The sequence below is a fragment of the Chrysochloris asiatica genome, unplaced genomic scaffold (genome assembly GCF_000296735.1).
Source record: "Chrysochloris asiatica unplaced genomic scaffold, ChrAsi1.0 scaffold00168, whole genome shotgun sequence".
NCBI lineage: Eukaryota > Metazoa > Chordata > Mammalia > Afrosoricida > Chrysochloridae > Chrysochloris > Chrysochloris asiatica.
Window position 1 is genome coordinate 6268436 of NW_006408686.1, and position 21911 is coordinate 6290346.

Consider the following 21911-nt stretch of genomic DNA (forward strand, 5'->3'; position numbering starts at 1 on the left):
GGAAAGGGGGCGTCTAGCTAAGGAGCCTATTTTTAAGCAGACGGCTATTTTGGGAGCCCTGCCACCCCTCCAGGGCTCATGGACTTTCCATGAAGTAATGGCCTAGGCCTCCCACTCCAGGGCCCTCCCTGCTGCTGGCCGCTGCACTGTGGACTGAGGCCCCATTCACGAGCTCTGGAAAGCCAGTGTACTAATTGTGTGCACAAGTTTATCTGACTGGGGTGGGGAAGGGAGGGGCAAACACCGGCTGCCTGGATGCTTTGACAATAAGTGTATTCTGAGCCACGGGGAGGGAAGGGGCTGGGCAGAACAACAGGCTCACTGTGCAGCCGGCTCCTCCAGGGAAGGCAGTGGGGCCAGGCCGCTCGTTTCAACTGCAGGCAGGGGAAGTGGAGCCCCAAGGACCCCTAAAGCCCAAGCCAGCAGGATCTTCCGTTTCATCACTGTGCCAGGTTAAGACAAGTGGGGACCGGGCCAGGAGGAAGCAGGGCCGCCCTCCCCAGCACGTACTTTAGCTCCTGGGCGATAGCCGCAATCTGCTCCACACGGTCCTGGTGCGCAGCCAGGTCACTCTCGAAGGCCTCGTGCTTGCGGATCAGTGCTTTGATGTCGGACAGGGTGGCTGTCTCATAGTCACGGTGTTTTAGCATAGCTTCCTTCCCTGGGGAGAGGACAAAGTGCACGGTGCCCTCAGGCCAGAGCAGCCAGGGGGCAATGCTGCCAGAGTCCAGAGCCCAGGGGCTATCCAGCTGAAGGCAAACTGTAGTGGGAGGACCCCATATCCTGCCTTGCTGTAGAAGGCACCTTCCTGGGAACTTTCTCCTACCTTCCCTCAGGAATCTCTAAGCCCAGCTATGGCTTAGAAGGAACTGAGAGACATTTTGGAGATAAGAAGACCAGGGATGGATACCCAAGTCAACCTTCAGGTTCCAAATTCAGTGAGCCTTATAGAGAAAAAAACCCAAGAACTGGTCCATGGTACCATGGCCAGAATCAGTGATGCAGACGGTGATGTGGATGGAGACGCAGCTGGAGGCCCGGCCTCAGGAGGGTCAGGGAAAAGCACCTTGTCGGCAGGGCGGGTGGGGGTCCTAGCACACATGTATGTGCCACGCCCCGCTCTAGGGGCTTTCTGTGTGATGTGGGGCAGGGCCCATTTGCCAGGCCCTTTGAAGGCAGGGAAGAACACTGTCATTAGTCCTGGAGCCTGACTAATTACAGAGCCCAGACTCAGAGCCCAACTAAGTACCAACAAGCAAATGAAGGTGCTGCTGGGACCCCAGTTCTTATGGAACCCTGCTCCAAGCAAGCTGCGCTGAGAGGCTCCTCTCAGCTCTGTCCGGCCAGGGCACCCCATCTCTCAGACCTCTTCCTCGTCTGTGAAAGGGGTGAGCACCAGCACCTATGCTGCGTGGGGCTGCTCGTGAAGGGTGGGCACGCAGCCAGCACTCTCCACAGCTCAGCCACACCCAGACTCATTGGTCTGGCACCACCACCCACCCTGTGGGACAGGGCCCAGTCTTGGCAAGTGAGAGGTGGGCAGCCTAGGAGACTGACTCCAATGGCCCTGCCGCCCCAGCCCAAGGGCAGGAGGCTTAACCACAAAGGCAAGCTTGCAATTCCCCTCTCCAAATTGCTTTCTCCCCAGGGTGGGAACCAGAAATAGCAGATTACTACTCTCCCTGGCCCGGCAGAATTTCAGTCAGGGAGTCGGACGGGGTGGGCCAGGAGCTGGGAGGAGTGGGACATGGCCCACAGCTGCCTTGGGTTAAGCTTAAGTGGCAGCCAGGGATAAGGGGGCTTCTTTTATGTTTGTTATTTCCCCTTAGACAATCGAAGTTCCTCAAAGGGTCCTCATGGGTCCCTGGCAGGCTACAATGAATATGATTTAAGTCAAGCTGGCCCTCTGTGCCCCCAACTCCCAGGGCTGAGGACCCAAGGGGTATAGAGGGGCCAGGAGGGAGCGCATGGCCCAGGTCTGCACAGATGGGTGGCTCAGAAGACAGAGGCTCCAGGTCTTGGGTCAGAGAGTGTGCAGGCCTGCCTGGGGGACTCATGCAGATCTGAGGGGCAAGACACCAGAGACCTGGAGGAGGCAGATGCCAGACCAGGAAGAGGTGGGCCAGGGGCACACGAGGCCACTAAGCCTTGGCCCAAGACTGACCTGACTTCACATGCCTTCAGGTGAAGGCCAGCCCTGGGGGTGGTCCCCACTTCCCAGGGCCTCCTGAAAGCATGGGCCATGATGGGCCAGAAGGGAAATCCACAAGGATAATGCTAAGAGGCATTGGGGATGTAAATGTGCCTCGTGGATAAGGAAAGGAGGTGGCAGGCCGAGTGCAAGCTGAGAGTCCTTTATACTCTGATGGATTGTGAGCTCTCAGCCAGGGCCCTTCCCTACTGGGGAAACTACCGTGCACCAAGGGGCTCACAGGTGTCTGCTGACTGACTGAGCCCTCCTTCAGGAGAGGGCTAAAGCGAAGAGCTCCCCTTTCCCTGAAGCCTGCCTTCTCTCTCCTGGGCACTGGCGGGATAAGGGGCTGCTCGATCTGGCCGCTACGGCTGGAGGACAGCTGGCCTGAGCCATCGAGCTGTGAGAAGAGCATGCAGCTGGGCTGCAGCCAGGGACAGAGGGTGAGGTAGCCCAGGTTTGTAGACTATGCCAGAGTTGTGGGGAGGGTTCCAGCATGGGATCTGCCTGCCCAAATAGCTGGGTGGGAAGGGGCTGCAGGAGGCTCTGGGGGGAGGGGTGGGAAGAAGGCTGCCAGAGGAGGAGGGAGGGATTCATTCCTATGGGCTGTGCTTGGCTTTTGCAGGCACCCGCAGTGTTCGGAGGGCTTTCCGGCCCGAGAGTTGGAATCTGAGCATGGTGTAGGTCCAGACCCAGGGCCAGGGACGTGCTGGAATTCTACATCTCGAGCCAAGGGAACAGGCAGCTGCAGAGCTTCCGAGAAACAGAAGTAGAGTTGCCCTTTTGGGAGAAATCATCTTCCAGAGGGGCTGGGTCCCTAAGAGTCAACTCTGGAAGGGGGCTGTGCCCTTGAGGGTGCTAGAGACAGAGCTCTGGGCCTTGCATTTTAATAAACGTGCTTAAGAAGACAAGGACGGTCCACTATGGGCTCCTCAGAAGTCCATAATCACAAGAGAGTGGAAGTTGGGAGAGGAGCAGACACAGAGCGCCCATACACCTGTCCAGGTCAGGAAGGCGGGGTGGAGTGGACTGGGCAGTACCACTCCCGCGGAAATGCCCACGAAGCAGAAGGGACCCGATCACCAGGCCCCGTCCACAGGGCTGCTGGGTGTGTACAGGAGAGCAGTGGCCTACCGTCAGTCCAGGCCTCGTGGATGGAGGCCTTCTGCCGGAACTTCTCGGCCAGGTGGTCGAGCCGCTCCAGTCTGCGGATCTCATTCAGCAACCACTCCTCGTAGCCCTTCTCGGCCTGTTCCAGGTGCTGCCAGCCGGTGTTGACATCCTGTGGAGGCAGTGCAAAGGGAAGGGCTGTCAGGGGGATGCTGAAGGAGAGGCCGCAGACATGGGCAGCGGTCACTCACAAGGGGCCAAGCATGCAGCAGGCACATCCGTTCCTGTGTACTGAATGAGTGGACGAATGACCACATGAGACTCCAGTCACGGGATTTGGAAAAAGGGTGTGAAAACTATCGAAGGGGAGGGTGACAGACAAAATGCCACCTGCAGCCCACCTGCCTCCCTCATTGAACAGCGTCTGCTCACAGGTGAAGGGATAAACAACCCATGGAAGGAATGGCTGAGCTGAAAAGCAGCACCCGAGAAAAACAAGGCGACCCCGAAGGACAAAACCAGTGGGAGCCCACATCCGTGAAATACTCAGAATAGACAAATGCACAGAGGCAGAAGCTACTCAATCGGTTACCAGGGGCTGGGTGGTGGGAGTAAGGGGCGCTGGGTTTCTGCCTGGGGCGATGAAAAATCGGGGTGGGGTGGGGGGGAACAGTGATGAAGCAGGAAACATGGTGACTAACTAAGGGCACCACACTGCACCTGTCACATGGGTACTGAGGCCTGGGGGCTCGCAGAAGGAGCTGTCAGTCACATTGGACAGGGCTGCCTTGGGCTTCTGAGCTCCCGTTTCTGCCTCTCACAGACTGCAGTCTAACCACTTGCCATCACTCGTTTTAGCAGGAAAGTTCTAGTAGGAAAGGTGAAATGGGCCCAGCTCCACCCTGGGCCCTGTCCTCACCGAGACCATCCTGCCCTCAGAGGGCATGAAGGCGGGCCGGTTACTGAGGCGCAGCTTGGTCTGCAGCGTGTTGAAGTTGATCTCCAGCTGGCACTTCTCCTGAACCTTGGGCGGCTTGTGGACACGCCGGTAGTCGCGGAAGTCCTCTAGCTTCTGTTGCATCTCCTGGATGGTCTTTTGGGGCACGCGGTCCTCCAGCCAGGGGATAGTGCGTCGGATCCACTCCAGGAGCTGTGGGCCCACAAGAAGCCAGGGAGACCTCAGTGTGCTGACAGGGGTCCACGGGACGGGGCCTCTGGGAAGGACACTGATCACTTCCTCTAGTGCCTTTGCTCCTGGTCCTCCTTCTCCTCACTCAAGTGTCCCCCAGAAGGCCTCCCCAGCCCTCACACAACCTGGAGCCCCACCAGCTGGGAGCCTGCACTCGCCTCCCTTGGGGAGGTCCAGGGGCATAAAGAGTGAGAAGACAAAACTTAACAGGCACTGATGATCCAAGTCAATCAAACCTCTGATGGAGTAAGGTAGAGGTGTAAACAAGCAAGCAGCCTGGACATTTTAAAACAATTTCAGGACATGCACACCAGCAATTTTCCAGCACAGAGATGCTTAGAGATGTGGTTCCCAAAGGCCTATCTCTCCCAAAGTGAGAAAGCCTGGGACAAAGGTCCTTGTGTAGACCTATGTCTTGATGTGGCGCCAATCGTCTTTTCTCGGGGGGGGGGGGGTTGTCTTTTCCCTTTTTCTCACATTATCACTAGTAGCAATAATGCTGTTAAGTCTATCGACTCAGTTCTGACCCACAGTGACCCTGTACAGGGCTTTCCAAGGAGCGGCTGGTGGGTTTGAACCACCGACTTTGTGATTAGCTTATCCTACAGTACCACACCAGTACTCCAATGGTGGAAATAGTGATAGCTTTTTCTTTCTTAGCATCCTTAACATGGCATGATAGAAAGTTGGCAGCCCTAGCTTAGCTGTTAGATATTTTCTCAAATTTTTCTAGTCTGTGAAATCGCAGAGTCTGAGGCCCACTGGTCTAGAGTAGTTGTTTTCAAACTATTGTCCTTAAGGTATACCGATTGTTTCATCTTTTAAGATATGAAAAATTCAAAAACAGAAGATTCTAGAAGAGAGAGACTTCGAGAACGGGTACAGGTTTAAGAGTAGAACCACCTAGCTCTTCAAACCACTAGCTGTGATGGCAAGCAGGTTCCTGACCTCTTTGGATCTCAGTTTACTCACCTGTATAATGGGGATGTTGTAGAGACTGAGTAGGCCATGCCATGACAAACCTCGGCCACATCTGTCATGGCACTAGTTCTCAGTGCCCTCTCCAGGGCTAGGGCGTGGGAATGGACGTGTTCAGAACTTGCCCCGAAGGATGCTAAAGAACTGGGGTGATCAGGCAACTCTGCCTTGAGTAAGAACCCAGCTTGAGCTGCCAGCTGGCGTGCAGTGAATCAGCCTGAAGGCTGTGTGCTGGCTGCTCCCCCTCCAAAGTCCTGTGTGCTGGCTGCTCCCCCTCTAAAGTCCTAAAACTCTGCCAGGCCCTGCTGCCACACCTGCTCACCCACTGCAGCTGCCACAGGGGCCCTGGGCCAAGGGTCACTGAGGGGACCTGAGGGCCCACCTCGGGTAGGGGGGGCAGGGCACTTACATCACTGGCCAGTCTCTCATAGTCCTCCATCAGGTGTTCATTCTCCTGATTGACCGCCAGCACCTTGCAGATCCGGTTGGCGGCAGTCTCGGCCTAGGGGGTGGAGCACAGAGTCAGGTTGCCTGGGGGCTGGAGACCCTCCCTCCCAACAGGCATGTCCCTTGAAAGCTGGCTCTGTCATAGCCCACACAAGAACTCCCCAGAGGGAGCAAGGAGAGGAAGCAAGTTCTGACAGGCCTCACTGGGCTCCTGAGAAAGCTGCCCCTGACCCCGGAAGTGCTGGGGAAGTGGATCGACAAGCCGCCTAGTGCCCCACAAAAAGGAGGGCTGGGTGAGGCTGAATGGGGTCCTCGGTGCCAGGCTAACACCCTACAGAACCGGGCTGCAGGCGGCTATGAGCTAGGTGGGGCATGGTGGAGGGGGCGGCCAGTGTACACGCAGAGTGCACTTGGCCCCTCTTGTCGACAAAAGTTCATGTGGGCAGAACCACCATCTGTGTTTCTGTCCCGGGAGAAGGCCCTGCAGGACTTGGAGGAGGTGCAGAGGAGGAAGGGGGTGAGGGTGCCACACTGCGAGGGGAGAGACCAGGTACCTTTCAGGAAGCACAGAAAGGGTCCAAGAGGAGGAGTTGAAACGGCAACAGAACAGGAACAGAAATAGTGAGGAGGGTCTACAGAGTGATGGGGAGGAAAACAGAGCGGGCTCGGGAGACGCTCCAGACCCGGCTACTACAGGCGCCAATGCCAGCCTCTCTCATCCACACTGCATGCCCGGAAGGCGTGGCGGGAGTGGGTCCAGGCCAGGTCTGTGCACGTGCGTGCACACACACACACACACACAATGTCATGCTGCAGGACATTGCTCCTCAGAGGGAGGGGCAGGAGAGAGCCACAGCCGATGAACATGCCCCCCGTCAGTGAAGGAAGCACGGCCAGGGTTGCAGCTGGAGGGGGCGCCGCTGATCTCAGTCCTGTTCCCTACACTGGCGGAGCTGGAGGGGGGTACTCAGGGGGGTGGGGATGGGGATGAACAAGTAAGTGCACAAAGGAACAAGGGGTTGGCTGTCTCAGGGACCAGACTGAGGAAGTAAGGGGCAGATTCTGTGCTAGGCCTGGGGGGTGCAATCTGTGACTGGAAAACAAGCCCACAGAAGGTTCCTTGAAAAGACTAAGTTTCTAGGAAAGGATAGCAATGGAAATAAGGCAGGGCCTTAAAGCACCGGTGGAATCTTCCTCATGACTTTGGAGCCCCTTGTTCGATGCATTACAAGATAACTCCCAAGTGGCACGGGCCTGAGGGGCTGGAGCTGCACCCCACAGCCTGGTCTGGACTTGCTCTCACAGAGCAGGCTGCCGGCCAGCTTTCTGGGCTTAGCCTCCTCAAAAACCTGCCCCCAGTACCCTGGAGGCCTCCCCTCTGCCGCCACGCCAGGGCCCAGCCATAAGCACAGGAGCGCAGTTTGGGGAGAACTCTGTTCAGCAAGGGTGATGGGTGGCAGGAGCTGGCTTGAGTGAATCTTGTGGCTCACATGCTGCTAGCTGGGTATGTGCTGAGGGATCTTCCTGCCTTTCCACGAGGGTAGCGGGTCTCCCACACCCCATACCTGTGCCCTCAACACAGCGCTCCAGCCACATGCTGGGTAGGTGGGTGACAAGCCAGCACATACAGATAGATGTGCCCACTGGTTCAGGAGGGTCACCTCCTACAGGCTGCCTACTGTGACTGCCGCCAGCTTACAGAACACTGACGTCTCTGTTAAGAAGTCCTGGTATTGCCGTGAGTTAAGCACAAGGTCAGTGATTCAGTTCAAACCCACCAGCTGCTCTGCAGGAGAAAGATGAGGCGGCCCTCTCCTGTAAAGAGTGACAGTCTGGAAACCCCTAAAGGGCAGTTCTCGTAGGTCTGTCGGGCACTACACTGAGCTCGTTTCATTCTCAGAAAACTCCTGTGTGCTGGCCCCTAGTATGATCCCCACTTTAGGATAGGGCCGGGGGTACAGAGACATGCCCAGAGACACACTTCCGCTGGGCCTGGGCAGCTGTAACTTTTAAGATCTCTGAACACACTCCCCATCTGTGGGGTGAGACAGCTGCACTCAGCTCCCCGGGTGGCGCACGAAGACTCTCGAGTCTGTGCACTACAGCACTTGGAACAGCGCCTAGCCCAGGAAAAGGGTGCTAATCTATTCTCTCTCCCTACTTGATAGCTGGTGAGAAAATCAAGTCCCTGGGAATCCGGTACTGCCCAGGCCACCGTCAGAGGGCCCGGAGGGCCCCAGTGGGAGTGACAACAACAGGTGGAGAGACAAGCTTGGGGAGGGTCTGGGGAGGGCCGTCACTGGGAGTGAACACTGAGGGCTCCTGGAAAGGGCAGGGCCGGAAACCAGAGCCAGCAGGAGTGAAGCCCGTTCTGGGGGTCTGCAAGGGAAAAAATTGGATGGGGCACAGAAAGGTTGGTGTAGTGGGTGGAAGGCCCTGCCCTGTGGGAAAGAGCAGTGTAGTGAGCAATCATGTGCGCAGGGCTGGCCAAACATGGGTTGGAATCCCAGCGCAGTTAACGAGACAGTGGTCTGCCATGTCCTTGTCTAGCAAAGTGGGACCATGCCCCTCACTGTGTAAAAGGGGGCGTATCTGCCGCGTCTCAGCACAATCACCGGACACCTGCCCTCGGTGGCCCTCCCAAGTCAGAAGGCTGGCAGGGTCTTTCTGCATGCCGCAGTCGCCCCACGCCAGACACAGACGGGAGGAGACGCTGACTTGAGGGTGACTCTCCAGCTACAGCAGCAAGGGGTCTCCCACCCTCGCTCACCTTTTGAGCCCCCGAGAAAGCGTGGTAGAAGCAGGACACATAAGTCATGATGGCTTTCTCGTCTGGCCTCAGAGTGCCTACAATATCTGCACAGAGAGAGAGAGAAAGAGAGAGAAAGGCAAAGAGAGTGAAAGATGCAGTGAGGGCGGCCGGGGTCCTGGGCTCATGCGGGAGGAATAGCGCTTGCTCTGGACTGGAAGCCAAATCCCGCTCGGGGCCTGTGCACATCGGACAACGTCTCAGTGAGGTTTTCTACGGGGGAGAATGGATGTCCAGAAGAGGTGGCTTCCTTGTCGAACCAGGTATGACAAGCCACTGGCTCTGTAACGCGGCCTTGCTAGGAGCCAGAAGGAAAGTCAAAATGCTAAGTGATTGTTGAGAAAATGTGACATGAAGTCATATGCGACCACCTACCACTTTTGCATAGAACCACGCCTCTGACCAGCCTCCCATGGCCCTATCCCAAGCTGCCAAAGCTCAGCAGTTTGGCCCCTGGTTCTCTCCAGGTCTCTTCTCACCCTCCTCCTCCTGGCTCCCTCCCCTACAGATCTATCCTGAGGAAGCCATGTGGATGTGTGCAGGGAACACTTTCCCCACAAATCTCCCCTGGCAACTTCCACTTAGAGGCCTTCCCTGATGCCCCCATGCCCTCTCCAGGGCCTAGCAGGAGATGATTTTCTTTCCCACTAGAAGCTCCGCTCCATGTAAGCAGAGACCTTGTCTGACCAGACCAATGCTGTTGCCTCAGTGCCTAGACTGGGGCCTGGCATAGAGGAAGCACTCGATGGAGTTTGTGAATTGGGAGCAAAGACTGAATGAATGAGCAGCAGTGCTAAGGCATCGGGGGGTGGCTTCCAGTCAGAGAGAGGCCACTGCCGTCTGCAAAAGAAATGAGGTGAGCATGGGAGGCGAGAGGTAGCAGTGGCATTGGGCAGTGGCGGCAAGGTGGGCCTGCCTGGCCCTGCCCGGTACCTTCTGCGCTCCCGAAAAGGCATGGTAGAAGCTGGACACATAGGTCATTATGGCCTTCTCGTCGGGCCGGGCCGTGTTCACGATGTCTGCAAGTCAACAACAAGGGTTAAACCGCCCAGGCTAGTGGGTGGGGGCTGCTCTAGAAGGGCCACAGGCTCTTAAGGCCACAACTGGCCAGAAGAAGGACCCTCAGAGCTGCTACAGGGCCACCTGGCCACCTGGGTGGGCTAGGCCACACCTTTAGCCCCACCCTCCCCATGGGCTCTAGACAGGCCAGGGCTGTGGGAACCGGGTGAGATGAAGCCACTTCCTCCTCTGAGCAAGGCCTCTAGGGGATGCCGGACAGTCAACTCCAGGGGCCACCAGAGGCCAGAGGCATCCATCCTGGCTGGGAAACGGAGCAAAGCCACAACAGGAAAAAACAAAATACTCCAGGCTCCGAGCAGGGAGGGGAGCGGCCCGTGGTGATTCGAAGGCGGCGTGGAGCCAGCCTTCCCCAGCCAGTTCACTGCTTCCCTAGGCAGGGAGGGGCCTGGTCAGGCAGGACCCTGGGCCCAAGGTGCCATGCCCCCCGAGCTGAGCTTCAAACTCTCCCTTCCCAGCTCTTCTCCAGTCTACTCAGGCAGCTCCTGCTCTGGCCCTCAGGGAACACAATTATCCCCACTTTGCTCGGTTTCACACAGCCCCTCTTGTAGCTGGTGGTCTTGCCAGTACCTCGAGGCTAGTCCACCACTGAGACGTAGGCCCAAAGCCAGGCTGGGCCAGATGAGGCACCAGGAAACCTGAAGCCGCCTGACCAAAAGGAGGCACTTACCCTCTGCATCCAACATCTTGGGGATGTCTAAGTATTTCTCAGCCACTTCAAAGGCATTGTTCAGGTTGGTGACGGGGTCATCCTGAGGGAGGGAGGTGTCAGAAGTAGGAAGAATTCTGTGAGGGGCAGGGTGCAGAAGGGGAACAAGGGCTGCTGGGGAAGGGAGGAAGCTGAGGTGGGGAGGAGGAGGCACCTGGATGAATGAATCCGAGTCCTACTCATAGATGCACCTCTTAAAACCCTTGGGGGTGGGGGCGGGAGGGTAGACAAATGCAAGCGTACTATTTTCCTTATAATGTTCAGCCATCCCTGACCCCAGATAAGTACTTCCTGCCCTAAAACCCAAGCCCTAATGTCCACTGGAAGGTGTAGTCCTGACCCGAAGGATGGTGAGGGTGCAGGACGGTGAGGAGAGCAAGCTGCTGGCCCCCCCGAGTTACTACCACCTTCTAGGAGACCCTTCACACGGGGCTCCCCTTAGTTCCAGACCTCTCACTGGCTCCCCACGGCTTATGGGAGATCAAAGTCCACTTCAGCCAGACCTTCTAGAGAGAGGCCCATGCCTCCTCCTCCAGACCAGTGAGCAGGCCTGTTCAGAGCACTCCTCCTTCCCCTGAGGCACGTCTGCCTATCCCCGTCCTGCCGTATCCAGCCTGAGCATCCAGGAACGGGGCTTGGGCAAGACTGGGTTCCTTTTTATACAGCTATCTTGTCTCCTCGCCCTAATGGGATGTGATCTCCTATAGGCCAGGACTAGGCCTTACAGGCAAATCCCAAGGACTCTGCACAGGGAGTGTCTGCTGATGATGACAGTTGGGGACCCTTGCTCCAGTCTGGGCAGAGGGAGTGCTTCCAGAATCCAGGAGGATGGGGAAAAGGAACTAAATGGCATGGCTGGCTGCAATAGCCGTGCAGGAAGAAGGGGGCGGTCAACGAGGGTCTGCTACCAGGCCTGGGATCCTAGCCAGTTTTCTGAGCACAGACTCAATCTTGCTTAGGAGGCCGGTGACAGATGAGTTTGGGGGAGGTGAGTAAGTTACAAAGCAGACTCAGGCTGTCTGTGGGCCATCAAGACGCGTACCTTTCTCAGCTTGTCATACTCAATCAGCTCTGGTCTGTGCCGGTGGATCAGGGCATTGAAGGCCAGGCCATCCTTCCAGCTGGGGATGGAAAGGCAGTGGTTATTGGGGGCATTTCACCCTCACGGTGTGCTGATGGCCCTGGGCGATGGAGTGGAGTAACCCGGCACTGTGGCAGTGAGCATGCTGGCTGGGGTTGACTACCGGTAGATCACTCAGTCTCCTGTCGCTGTGAGGAATGAGTGACTGACGAGTGGTAAGCACGTTAGGAGTGTTGACTCTGCATGCTGCTATGAGGTCCTGCTCTAGCCGGCGGCCCACGTGACCTCACGCACCAGAGCAGACCTGACCCACCGAGGCCCATCTATAGCCCAGCTAAATGCCAGGACACAGACTGGCTTGAGGGTCCCATAAGGAAAATGATGGTTGGTTCCTTCAGGGTCAGTTCAATGTGTCCCCTCAGCAAGGCCAACCCTGACCAAGGAAGTGGCTGGAGTGCCGGCACCAGCTCCCCAGTTACTCCCTGACTGCCATCTTTGTAGAGCCTGCCTCACTATCTGGAGGAGTTTGCTAACTGACTGGACCCATTACAGTCTGGACTTCCCCAGGCTGGAGCTTTGCCTCTGTACCTCTGTCTCCCCACTGGTGGCACAAAGCAGGCATACAAGATACGTAACTAAACTGAAGAAACAAGTGGACAAGACATGAAGAGAGATCAGCTAGGTGGTGCCCAGAAGAGGAGAGGGATGAGAGGTCCACGGAGGGCTGTGTGCTATGATCGGCAGACCCAGGAACGGGTCCTGGGCCTCCAGCATCATGGCTACAGAAAGCCTGGGGACGTGGTAGGAGCACATACACCCCAAAGGCTGCTCACCCTGATGCCTATGGGTGCCCCACTCCTGGTCCAAGCCAGGAGGAGAACAAAGGCTCCGAGGGGTGAAGTCAAGGGGCCACACCTGTGCTCCTGACCACCTCCACTGCATGTGTGTGTGTGGGTCAATGGACATCCCTCATTTCCCTTTCTTGCCCCAAGTGAGAGCATACTCAGAGTGTTGAACTTGGTGTCCACAGACGCTAAATCCCCAACACTGAATTCACTGTCAAGTCTAATGACTGGTTCATCTTGAGATGATAAAACTCTGAGAATGGCCTTGCTTGGGAAGCAGGCAGATCCTATGGGGCCTACTGGAGTGGCAGGTTGTAGTGCCTTCAGGCCAGGACAACTGGGCAACCTCTTCCTCCTCCCTCTGAGAGGATCAAGAGATGCATGGGCCAAGAGGCACATGAAGGCTGAAGGTACGAGAAGGACTCACGGGGGCAGGTGGATGGACAGCTTCTCAGTGCTGGTGGAGAGTGAGGGCACCGCGGCTGCAGCCGTCCACTCACCTGATGTGGAAGTTCTGCACGTTGACATTCTTGTACGGAGCCGTCTTTCTCTGGCACCAGAGGAGAAGGCCTTCCTTGGCAGAGGTCTCTGAAATACCCAAGGACAGTGAGTTCCGGCTCAAAATGAAACCTTCAGAACTTGGCCCAAGCTGGGTCACACTCTAAGGCTCAAGTCTAGGGCTCAAACAAAACCCAAGGGGAGAAAACATAGCCAGCAGCAATCATAGGAATAACCACAGCTACTGCAGGTTCTAACTGCCACCACGCACTGACCGACCACCTACCCAGGGCCATCGCCCACTGAATGGCGGCAGTGTCAGGATGCAAACCTGTGTCATGCTCTTGATGACAAAGCCTGTGCCTCTCAGAACCGGCTAAGACTGAGCTGTGGCCACCAGTTCTGGGCCCCATTTCTGGCCCCACTATCTGCTGTCGACAGAGCCCTGTGAGGCTAGGGACATGTTTGTCACCACTGTGACCTGGCACCCAGACCAGGAGTCGCTCCATGGGCTGGGCCGAGTCGTTTTACACATCCTGTGGTGCACGAGAGCTTACAGAAAAAAAAGCAGCTCAATTCCTGGGTGCCTAGAGCTGACAGCAGGTCCAAGGCGGCAAAGGTTTGAGAGTGGGGTGTCTGGTAGAAAGATGGGGGTGCTGACACTCAGGAAGCCAGGCCCAGGCCTGCCTGTCACTGGTATGCTGAGTGACTCAGGCTCTTAGAGTGTGAAGGGAGTGCCTTTTCCACAAAGAGGGGTGTGGGATCCACTGAGATGAAGGCCAGGGGGACGGATGTGCTAGGAGTTGGCCACTGGGCTTGGGAGCCTGTATCCACCCCTAATCACTGCTGTGACAAAAGAAACTCATCTAAGGCTCCAGTGAGCGAGCAAAGGGCTGGCCTCTTACCTTCCACTGAGATGTCCTGGATGGCGAACCGGAGAATGATGGTCCAGATCATTCCCAGCGTCATCTTTGCATTGCCATCCACAATCTCTGCACACGAGGAAGGGGGCGTGAGGAGAAGGTTAAAACCAGAGTGGGAGCTCTGCAGTCATATCCAGACACCAACTCCACCCCGCTCACTGGAGGCAATGCAGTCATGTCCCCTGAAACGCTGTGGACAGTGTTGTTCCACCACTGCAGCCTTTGGGGTTGGGGGAGGGGAGGGGGCGGCGAACATGTGACGTGTACCTTTTCCCTGCCAGCCCATTTTTTAGGAGCCAACTCAAAAGGCTGCCCCTCCATGCTGGCTGGTCCCAGGTGTCGGGCTAGCATGCCCCTCTGTTTGCTGAGACTCTGTCCACTTCCTTCCAACCCCACAACCACTACCCTGGCCCAAGTTACCACCACAGCACAGCTCCTGCAGACCCCTACAGCCCCCTCTCTCCACAGTGGTTGGGACAGTCACTGCCCTACTTAAAGCTCCTTGCAGCCTTAAACAGAGCCCGTGTCCCTTAGCCCAGTCCACAAGGCTTACCCTCAGGGACCTGACCCTCTGCTCCCAAGCTTCTCTAGACAGCTTCTTTCAACTTCCCAAACAAGCCAAGCAAGATCTTTCCAGCTTTCAGGTCCTCACCCCTTCTTCGTATCCAGAAAGCCCCCTCCCGGTCTCGCTCCTTCTCATTCTGCAAGCCTGTGCTTCTTTGTCCCTCTCTAAAGAAGGCCCAGTAGGCTGTCCTCCTCTGACTTTGTACTCAGATCCAATGACCACTGATGGAAGTAAACCAAGTTGGACATAAGCACCACGTATTTTTAGATTGAGTTTTTCCCTAGATGAAAATGGATGACCACCATGGGTCTCTCCTCCAGCCCGTTCTGTGCCTTCAGACGAGCATTAGGGCAAAGTACATGCAGCTGTGAGAAGCAGGAGGAGGACAGATCCACTCACGGACAGAAAATCCCAGCACCTGATTAGATTTTGGGTTTCGTTGTTTGTTTTTTAAAGAGACACCAAACACCACCCACCTCATCTACGGCATGCGAGCCTCAGCCACCTCCTGGGAAAGGTCTGGGCCGGGGCAGAACCTCAGAGCTCGGGACACACATCCTGGGAAAGGTCTGGGCTGGGGCAGAACCTCAGAGCTCGGGACACACATCCTGGCTCAGAATCTTGGCCCTTGTCTCACAGGCTGTCATTAACGGCTATTAATTTTCTTTGTTTTTCTACAAGCCGGGACATTGTGGATGGCGGGGCATAGGAAATCTGTTCTGACTAATGAGCACAACTGTGAGCCGGGACAACAGCAAGCTTCTGGGCTCCATCAGGCCTCGCCTCGCCTCATCTCCAGAAGCGCCTGTGAGCTCAACCCTGGGGACCCTGTCAAGGGCCTGCTGCTGGAGGAATGGCAGGCTGACATTCCCGTGGAAAGGCTGGGGTGCCCGTAGAGGCCTCCATTCCCCTGCCTTCCCGCAGTTTCTCCTACCTGCAAACACCAAACAAAACGCAAACCAAAGCCACTATGGTCACATTAACTCCAACCCCTGGCAGCTCTACAGAAGGCCTACCCTGTGGGGTTTCCGAGGCTGACACTCTTTATGGAAGCCATCTCCCACAGAAGGACTCGTGGATTTGAACTATCAACCTTTGGGTTAGCAGTCCAACACTGCAGAATGCTTCTCACTGTCATCAAATTGATTCCGACTCACTGGGACACCAGAGAACAGAGAAGTTCTGGTTCTTAGTGTTTCCCAGACTGTCCATCTCTACGGGACCAGACAAATTCACCTTTCTCCCGAGGAGTGGCTGGTGGGTTTGAACCACTGACCGTGTGATTAGCAGCCCAATGCTTGGCTCACAGTGCCATCAGGGCTCCTTCACAAACACCAAGACATATGACAAAGATGCTCCTGGCAGAGGGGAAGGTCATGTCATATATCTGTTTTATCTCCTGGGGCCCAGCACAAGGAAGGCAGGGTGAGGGCACCTCCCTCTGCAGTCGGTGGCTGGAGCGCATCAGCCGCTCTGCAGGAGAAAGATGAGGCTTTCTACTCCCGTAAACTTACAGCCTCAGCACTTAACAACATGTCCCAAGCATGCTGCCTCCAACACCACTTCTTCTGTTCGGAAAGTGAGGCTGTGCCTCTGAGCCCAAAGGTCAAGAACGGGGCTGGACCCTGGCTGTCCCATCTGGTGCTCACCTTCCGCTCCGATAGAGACCAGCTTGACTCCCTTGCTGGCAATGAAGTCCAGAGCTTTGTTCACATTGTTGATTTTGTGCACTCTCATCTTGCCGCGCTCCGGTTTAGGTAACCGCTCCCCTGAGAGCGATGCAGAGAAAGAGGGCAAAAGAGAAAGCAACGTCAGAGATGCTGGTGCTCTCCAGAACTGGCACGCCCAGGCTCTCTGCTCCTGCAGCTGTGAAGGGTCTCACCAGGACGTTAGGGCTAGGGGACAGCATCTCGGGGGACCTGCCAGGATGGAGCGGTGGTGAGGAGCCTCACCTGAAATGACTTCCAGGAGAAGCATGAGCTTGAGGCCGTCACGGAAGTCTTCATCGATGTTCTCGATCTGTGTGCCCGCCTTGCGCAGGTGGGAGTTGCACCAGGCTGTGAAGGTCTGGGGAAGCAGAGCAGAGGACGGCGTGGAGAGTCACCAAGGCAGTCAGGGTCCCCCGGCCACCTACCAGAGTGTCAGCCACAGCCCCGACCCTCCCATTTGGGATACATTATTTCTGACCGTCACAGTACCCCCAGAAAGGTGGATACTGAGGCTCAGGGGGTGAAGAAACCCACTACCTGATCACCAGCAACCATGTGACGGGCTTGAATTTGAACCCAAGTTTGCCAGCCTTCACAGTAAGTGCTCTTTCCCCAACACCACAAAGTCTTCCAAACCCACTACTGTTGAACCCAGAGGGTGGGTTTTCAAGATTAAATCTGTACAGAAGCAGACTGCCCCCTCACTGGAGTGAACCACCAAAGTGCCTGGGCAGCTACCTTCAGTGAGCCCATCACAAGCACCAAAGACGCCAGTCATTTGCTCATTCATTCATTCACACCGGAGGAACCAGTGGGTGGGGGAGACGGCTAGGAAGGGCCCTTGCTCTCCTGAGTTGTTGCTCCTGAGGGCTGACACATGGAACCCTCCTCAACTCCAAAGACCACTGAACTCTGTGGCACTGGCTTCCTGTACCCGCTGTCCCTCCTCTAAGGCAGCCAGTTTCTATTACTGGTGGAGATGGTCTGGGGCAGGAAGCAGTGGGAAATACAAGCCTCTTAAAGATTCCACGTGGAACCCGTCTCCTTTGGCCTCTCCTCAAACTTTGGTGGGCTCAACAGCAAATACCTCCTCTGAAAGAGCAGCACCCCAGACCCCAAAATCCAGGGCACGCACCACAGAGTCGGGCTTCCTTCAGGCCTGAGACCCTTGACCTCTCTGCTCCCTGGAGAACACCCCAAACCCAACCAGCCCTGGAGGCTCATGAGGCTTCCTTTAGCTGCATCTCTCTGAAAAGGCTCTTGGGAGGGAGACATGGCATATACCACCCTCTCACCCACCCCACGTTACATCTGAGGAGGAGGCTTCTGAGGACCACAAAGCGAAAGGGCATTTCCTGACAGGGAGAGTCAGGAACAAGAAGTCTATGCCCCAAGCCCAGAGACACCAATGAGGGACGAGCAGGCACACTCAACTTCATAGGGGTACCTAGCCAATTAGCCCCCTGCTAGCTGGAGCATGCTATTAAACATCAGCACTGTGGCATCCAATCAGTTAACTCAGCAGCAAGGCTTGGGAAAAACCCCAAGACTTCTGTGCCTTTTAGGATCCCCTGTGCCCCACCCCCACCCTTTACCCCACAGTCTGTAGGGCCCAGTGTAGAGGTGGGCAGGAAGCCAGCTGCAACTGAACATACACTCCATGCCCAGAGCACGCACGGCTGTGGGGAGGAAAAGGGGCTTCCAAGGAGTCCCTGGCCAAACACTGTTTGTTTTGACAACTGTTGCCAGTCCTGTTCACTCAGAGAGAGGCTCAGCACGAGGCACCTCCTCCCAGACAAAGAGGCCGCCTAATTAACACGAGGCAGGAGTCCTGTGGCCCGGCTGAGGTTTCCCCCAAACACGAATGGGAGCAACCATAGTTGGCGAGATTCAGACCACCACCAGCCTGCCCCCTTACCCAACATGGGGAGTCCTTCTGCCTGGGAAACACAGACTCTTTCTCCCCTTGAGTGATGCTGTGACTGATACCTGTGTCCTGCCTCTGCCTCTCTGTGTAGCCAGCACTCACTCTCCCCCCAAGCCAGGCCTGAGCACACCTCCTCCAAGATGCCGACTTCTCACGGGAATCAGGGAATCACGGCATGTTTTCCAATGGCATCTCACAGCTGGCTTCTGTTTGCTGTCTCCCTGGGTCTGGGGCATCTTAGGAGGGTGGGGGCTATGGCACTAGACTTGCAACTGCAACAAGTAAGGAAGGGCTCATGAACTGGCCAGCAGCACTTCTCAGACCTCCCACCTCCCCACACAGGCTGAATTCAGACCAGCCAACAGGCGAGTTAGCCAACCTTCCTAACACCCATGTCCTTCTCTGTCACATGGCAATACCAAAACTGCTCAGAGCACACAACAACAGGTGTCCCTGAGTCTCCCTCTCTGCTAGGGCTGCTGAAATCCTGCCCACCGCCACCCCACCCCAAGTGCTCCTCTGGACCCTGCATTGCCGGCATTTCTGACAGCATCCCCTGGTCATGGGCATGTCTCACACAGCTCTGTAATGCACCATGCATGGCCTGCCTCAGGGGTGGGCAGAGAAAGAGGATGCCACTGGGCTGCCTGAAAGAGCAGAGAGCAGCAGCATGGATGGGCTGAGGCAGGAAGTGGCTGGTGACCCCAGGCCCTCTGCTCTTGCATGCATCTCAAAGAGGCCACTGGGCAGCAAAACCCATGACTTGAGGACGCAAGAAGGGAGTTCCTGAGGGACAAGTCCTCACAGTGCTCTGGTGCTGCTGGGCCAAGATCTAGGCACCTGGTCTTCAGGGAGAGCCAGCTTGTGCCGAAACAGCAACCCCAACGGCTCACACCTGCAGGGACACAGGCCTGGGTCTGAATCCCAGCTCCTTGGCTCACTTGTTCTGTTTCTGACTAAATGACTACCTATTTGAGCCTCAGATTCCTTCTCTGTAGGATGGACTTATCAGAACCCAGCTCCTGCTGTTAAAATAGATTAAACGGGGTAAAAAGCTCAACAACATAATCACATATGTTGTTAGGTGCCATGGAGTTAATTCCAACTTGCAGCGACACTATGTACAACAGAAAGAAATGCTGTCTGGCCTATGCTGTTCTCACAATTATTGCTCTTTTTGAACCCAAGAATTGTGTCATATCCATTTATTTGTGGGTCTTTCTCTCTTCGCTGACCCTCCCAGTACCAAGTATGATGTCCTCCTCTGGGACTGGCTCCTCCTGATAACATGTCCAAAGTACATGAGACAAGTCTCACCATCCTCAATTCTAAAGCATTCTAGCTGTACTCCGAAGATTTGTTCATTCTTCCAGCAGTCTCTGGCATATTTAATATTCACCAACACCATCATGGATGATCTTGGGCAAGAAACACTGTGTCTCTGGTCCTCAGTTTCCTTGTAATAAAAAAAGGGTAACATTCCCTCTTCTTCAAACTCCAGATAAGGATAAAACAAAGCACTGCCAGTGAGCCACTTAGCGCTGGGCTTGCACAGACCCCACACTCAGGGTCACACATGTGCCAGGGAAAGGCCTATTTGGAAATACGTAGCGACTAGGCCTGACTCGACGGCACTTAACAACAACAGGCCTGATTGGAAGCAGGGGGAGTCCCGGCAGAGCCCGGAGCAGGTGCTAAGGGGGAACACCACACCACAGTCTTCTTCCCAGGCCCACACCTGATGTCAGACAGAATGGGAGCCCAGCAACAGGCCACCCACCCCCACCACACACCCTCCTTGAAGATGAAGGGGCATCTCCTGACCCTGGGGGTCCCAGGAGCACTGAGCTCTAGGGAAGGAGAGTGAAAAGTGCCTGTGGACCACTCCAAGCAACCAGTGACCTGCCAGTGGAGTGGCAGTACTTGGAATGCTGCTATAGTTTTTCTACTCTATTTCCATACCTCCTACCTGACTTAGACCAGTATCTCTGGGGTGGGAGGCGTGGAGGGGTGGTTTCAACAGATGGAGGCCTCGTGTGGCCTCCATTCAAAGTTCCCAATGTGAGCCACGGACACCGAGTGGTTCGACTGAGCTCAGAGTACCTCCCCCACCCCCCCACCCCTCAGGCCTTTGCTGAGTGTGTCCGCCTTGTCACAGCGCCTGTGCTCTCTCAGAACAACCAGTCTGATGGGAAGGCCTTGCTCATCAAGCCATTACCCAACTACAGTAAAACCCTAACGCTTAGGAAAAGGGACACACACTTCTACAGAGCTATGGGCCCGGCGCTTTGTCAAGAAACATCCTCAGTGTAGGTGCTACTGTTGCACCCATTTTACAGAACAAACAAAGGGCCTGAGAGGTGGAGTGGCTTGGCTAGAAAGTTACAAAGCTGGATTGAAAACCGGGTACCATGTAGGTCTCAGGCCATGTTCTTGGGATTCATGCTGCATTTGCTGAGGCGAGTCTGTCATAGTGGGGGCTAGCATCTCATCTCTAGGCAGGGGGCAGACACACCAAGGTTTCCCTGAAGAGGTGATTTACAATCCAGATGAGGAGTTAATAAACAGAAATGAGGGAGACTACAGTGGGAGTATCAGTGACTGGGTGGTGCAGTTAAGTGCTTCATTACTAGCTAATGGGTCGACACTCTGAGCCCACCCAGAGATTCACCGAAAGACAGGCCCAGTGATCTGCTTTGGAAAGATCTCCTCCTTGGATCTCCTATGGAGCAGTTCCACTCTACACAGGTGGGGCCGCTGTGGGTTGGAAGTGACAGACAGCAACAGAATGACAAGTGCATGTGCCAAGGCTCTCTGGCAGGTGGGCCGAGCCCAGCCCTGGGATGGAAATGAAGCTTGGCTAAACTAGTGGGCACAGAGGGAAGGAGGCTGCACACAGAACCACGGGGCCATCACCATCCTGGCAGCAGGAGGAGGGCAGAGGAGTCAGCTGGGATGCTGACTAAGAAATGCATAGTCAGATTCTATAGCCTCTGAGAGGAACCACAGCCACTGGCCCTTGTGAGAGGCAGGAAAAGCAAACAAGCTCCGAGCTCTTCAGGTTTTCTTGTCATGGGTCAGCTTCTGGGAGTTACTTTTCAAGTAGATTCCAACTCATGCTGACCCATGTGTGTCAGAGCAGTAGGCTTTTCAATGGCTGACTTTGTTTTAAGTAGATTGCCAGGACTTTTTTCCCAAGGTGCCTCTGGGTGGAGTCCAGCCCCCACCCTATAGGTTGGCGGTCAAGCGTGTTAACCCTATGCTCCACCCAATGACTTTCAGATTACATACAAACCCAAAAAACCAAACCCACCACCATCAGGTTGATTCTGACTCAGACAGAACCTCCCTGCAAAGGGTTTCTGAGACTGTAAATCTTCAAGGAAGCAGTCAGCTTCATCTTTCTCCTGAGGAGCAACTGGTGGGTTTGAACTTCCAACTTTGTGGTTGGCATTCCGGCACGTATCCTACAGCACCACCGGCACTCCTTACAGCAACTCTAAAATCGCCAGCCTCACAGTAGAGAAGACTGAAGCAGGAGGGGTTCTCGTCCAAAGTCACACAGCCAACAAACATGAAGTGGGGACTGGGACTCAGGCAGGCTGCCTTCCGAGTCTACGCCGTGAGTCACTGTGCGTCACTGCTTACAGAACCGTTCCTGCGACATCAGGAGTGTGTATCTACATGGACGGACACACACACACTCATACACACAGATACAAGAGACACACACTCACTCATACACATAGATACAAGACACACACACACACTCACTCATACACACAGATACAAGAGACACACACACACACTCATACACACAGATACAAGAGACACACACACACTCACTCATACA

At 55.6% G+C, this 21911-nt stretch overlaps 1 protein-coding gene across 4 annotated transcripts in view; it reads right to left on the reverse strand.

Annotated features, from left to right (window-relative positions):
- Positions 1-21911, reverse strand: part of ACTN4 (actinin, alpha 4) — a 75417-nt gene that overhangs the window by 6263 nt on the left and 47243 nt on the right. For 3 of the 4 annotated variants that reach the window (XM_006871454.1, XM_006871455.1, XM_006871453.1), the window contains exons 2-12: positions 16375-16489; positions 16072-16191; positions 13840-13926; positions 12937-13024; positions 11553-11631; positions 10472-10553; positions 9658-9743; positions 5878-5970; positions 4221-4451; positions 3326-3473; positions 511-661 (exon numbers count right to left, since the gene is read on the reverse strand). In XM_006871454.1, coding sequence (XP_006871516.1) covers positions 511-661; positions 3326-3473; positions 4221-4451; positions 5878-5970; positions 9658-9743; positions 10472-10553; positions 11553-11631; positions 12937-13024; positions 13840-13926; positions 16072-16191; positions 16375-16489 — 1280 coding nt within the window. Of the gene's footprint in view, positions 1-510; positions 662-3325; positions 3474-4220; positions 4452-5877; positions 5971-8685; positions 8772-9657; positions 9744-10471; positions 10554-11552; positions 11632-12936; positions 13025-13839; positions 13927-16071; positions 16192-16374; positions 16490-21911 lie in introns of all 4 variants that reach the window. The other variant, XM_006871456.1, reaches the window with a different exon arrangement.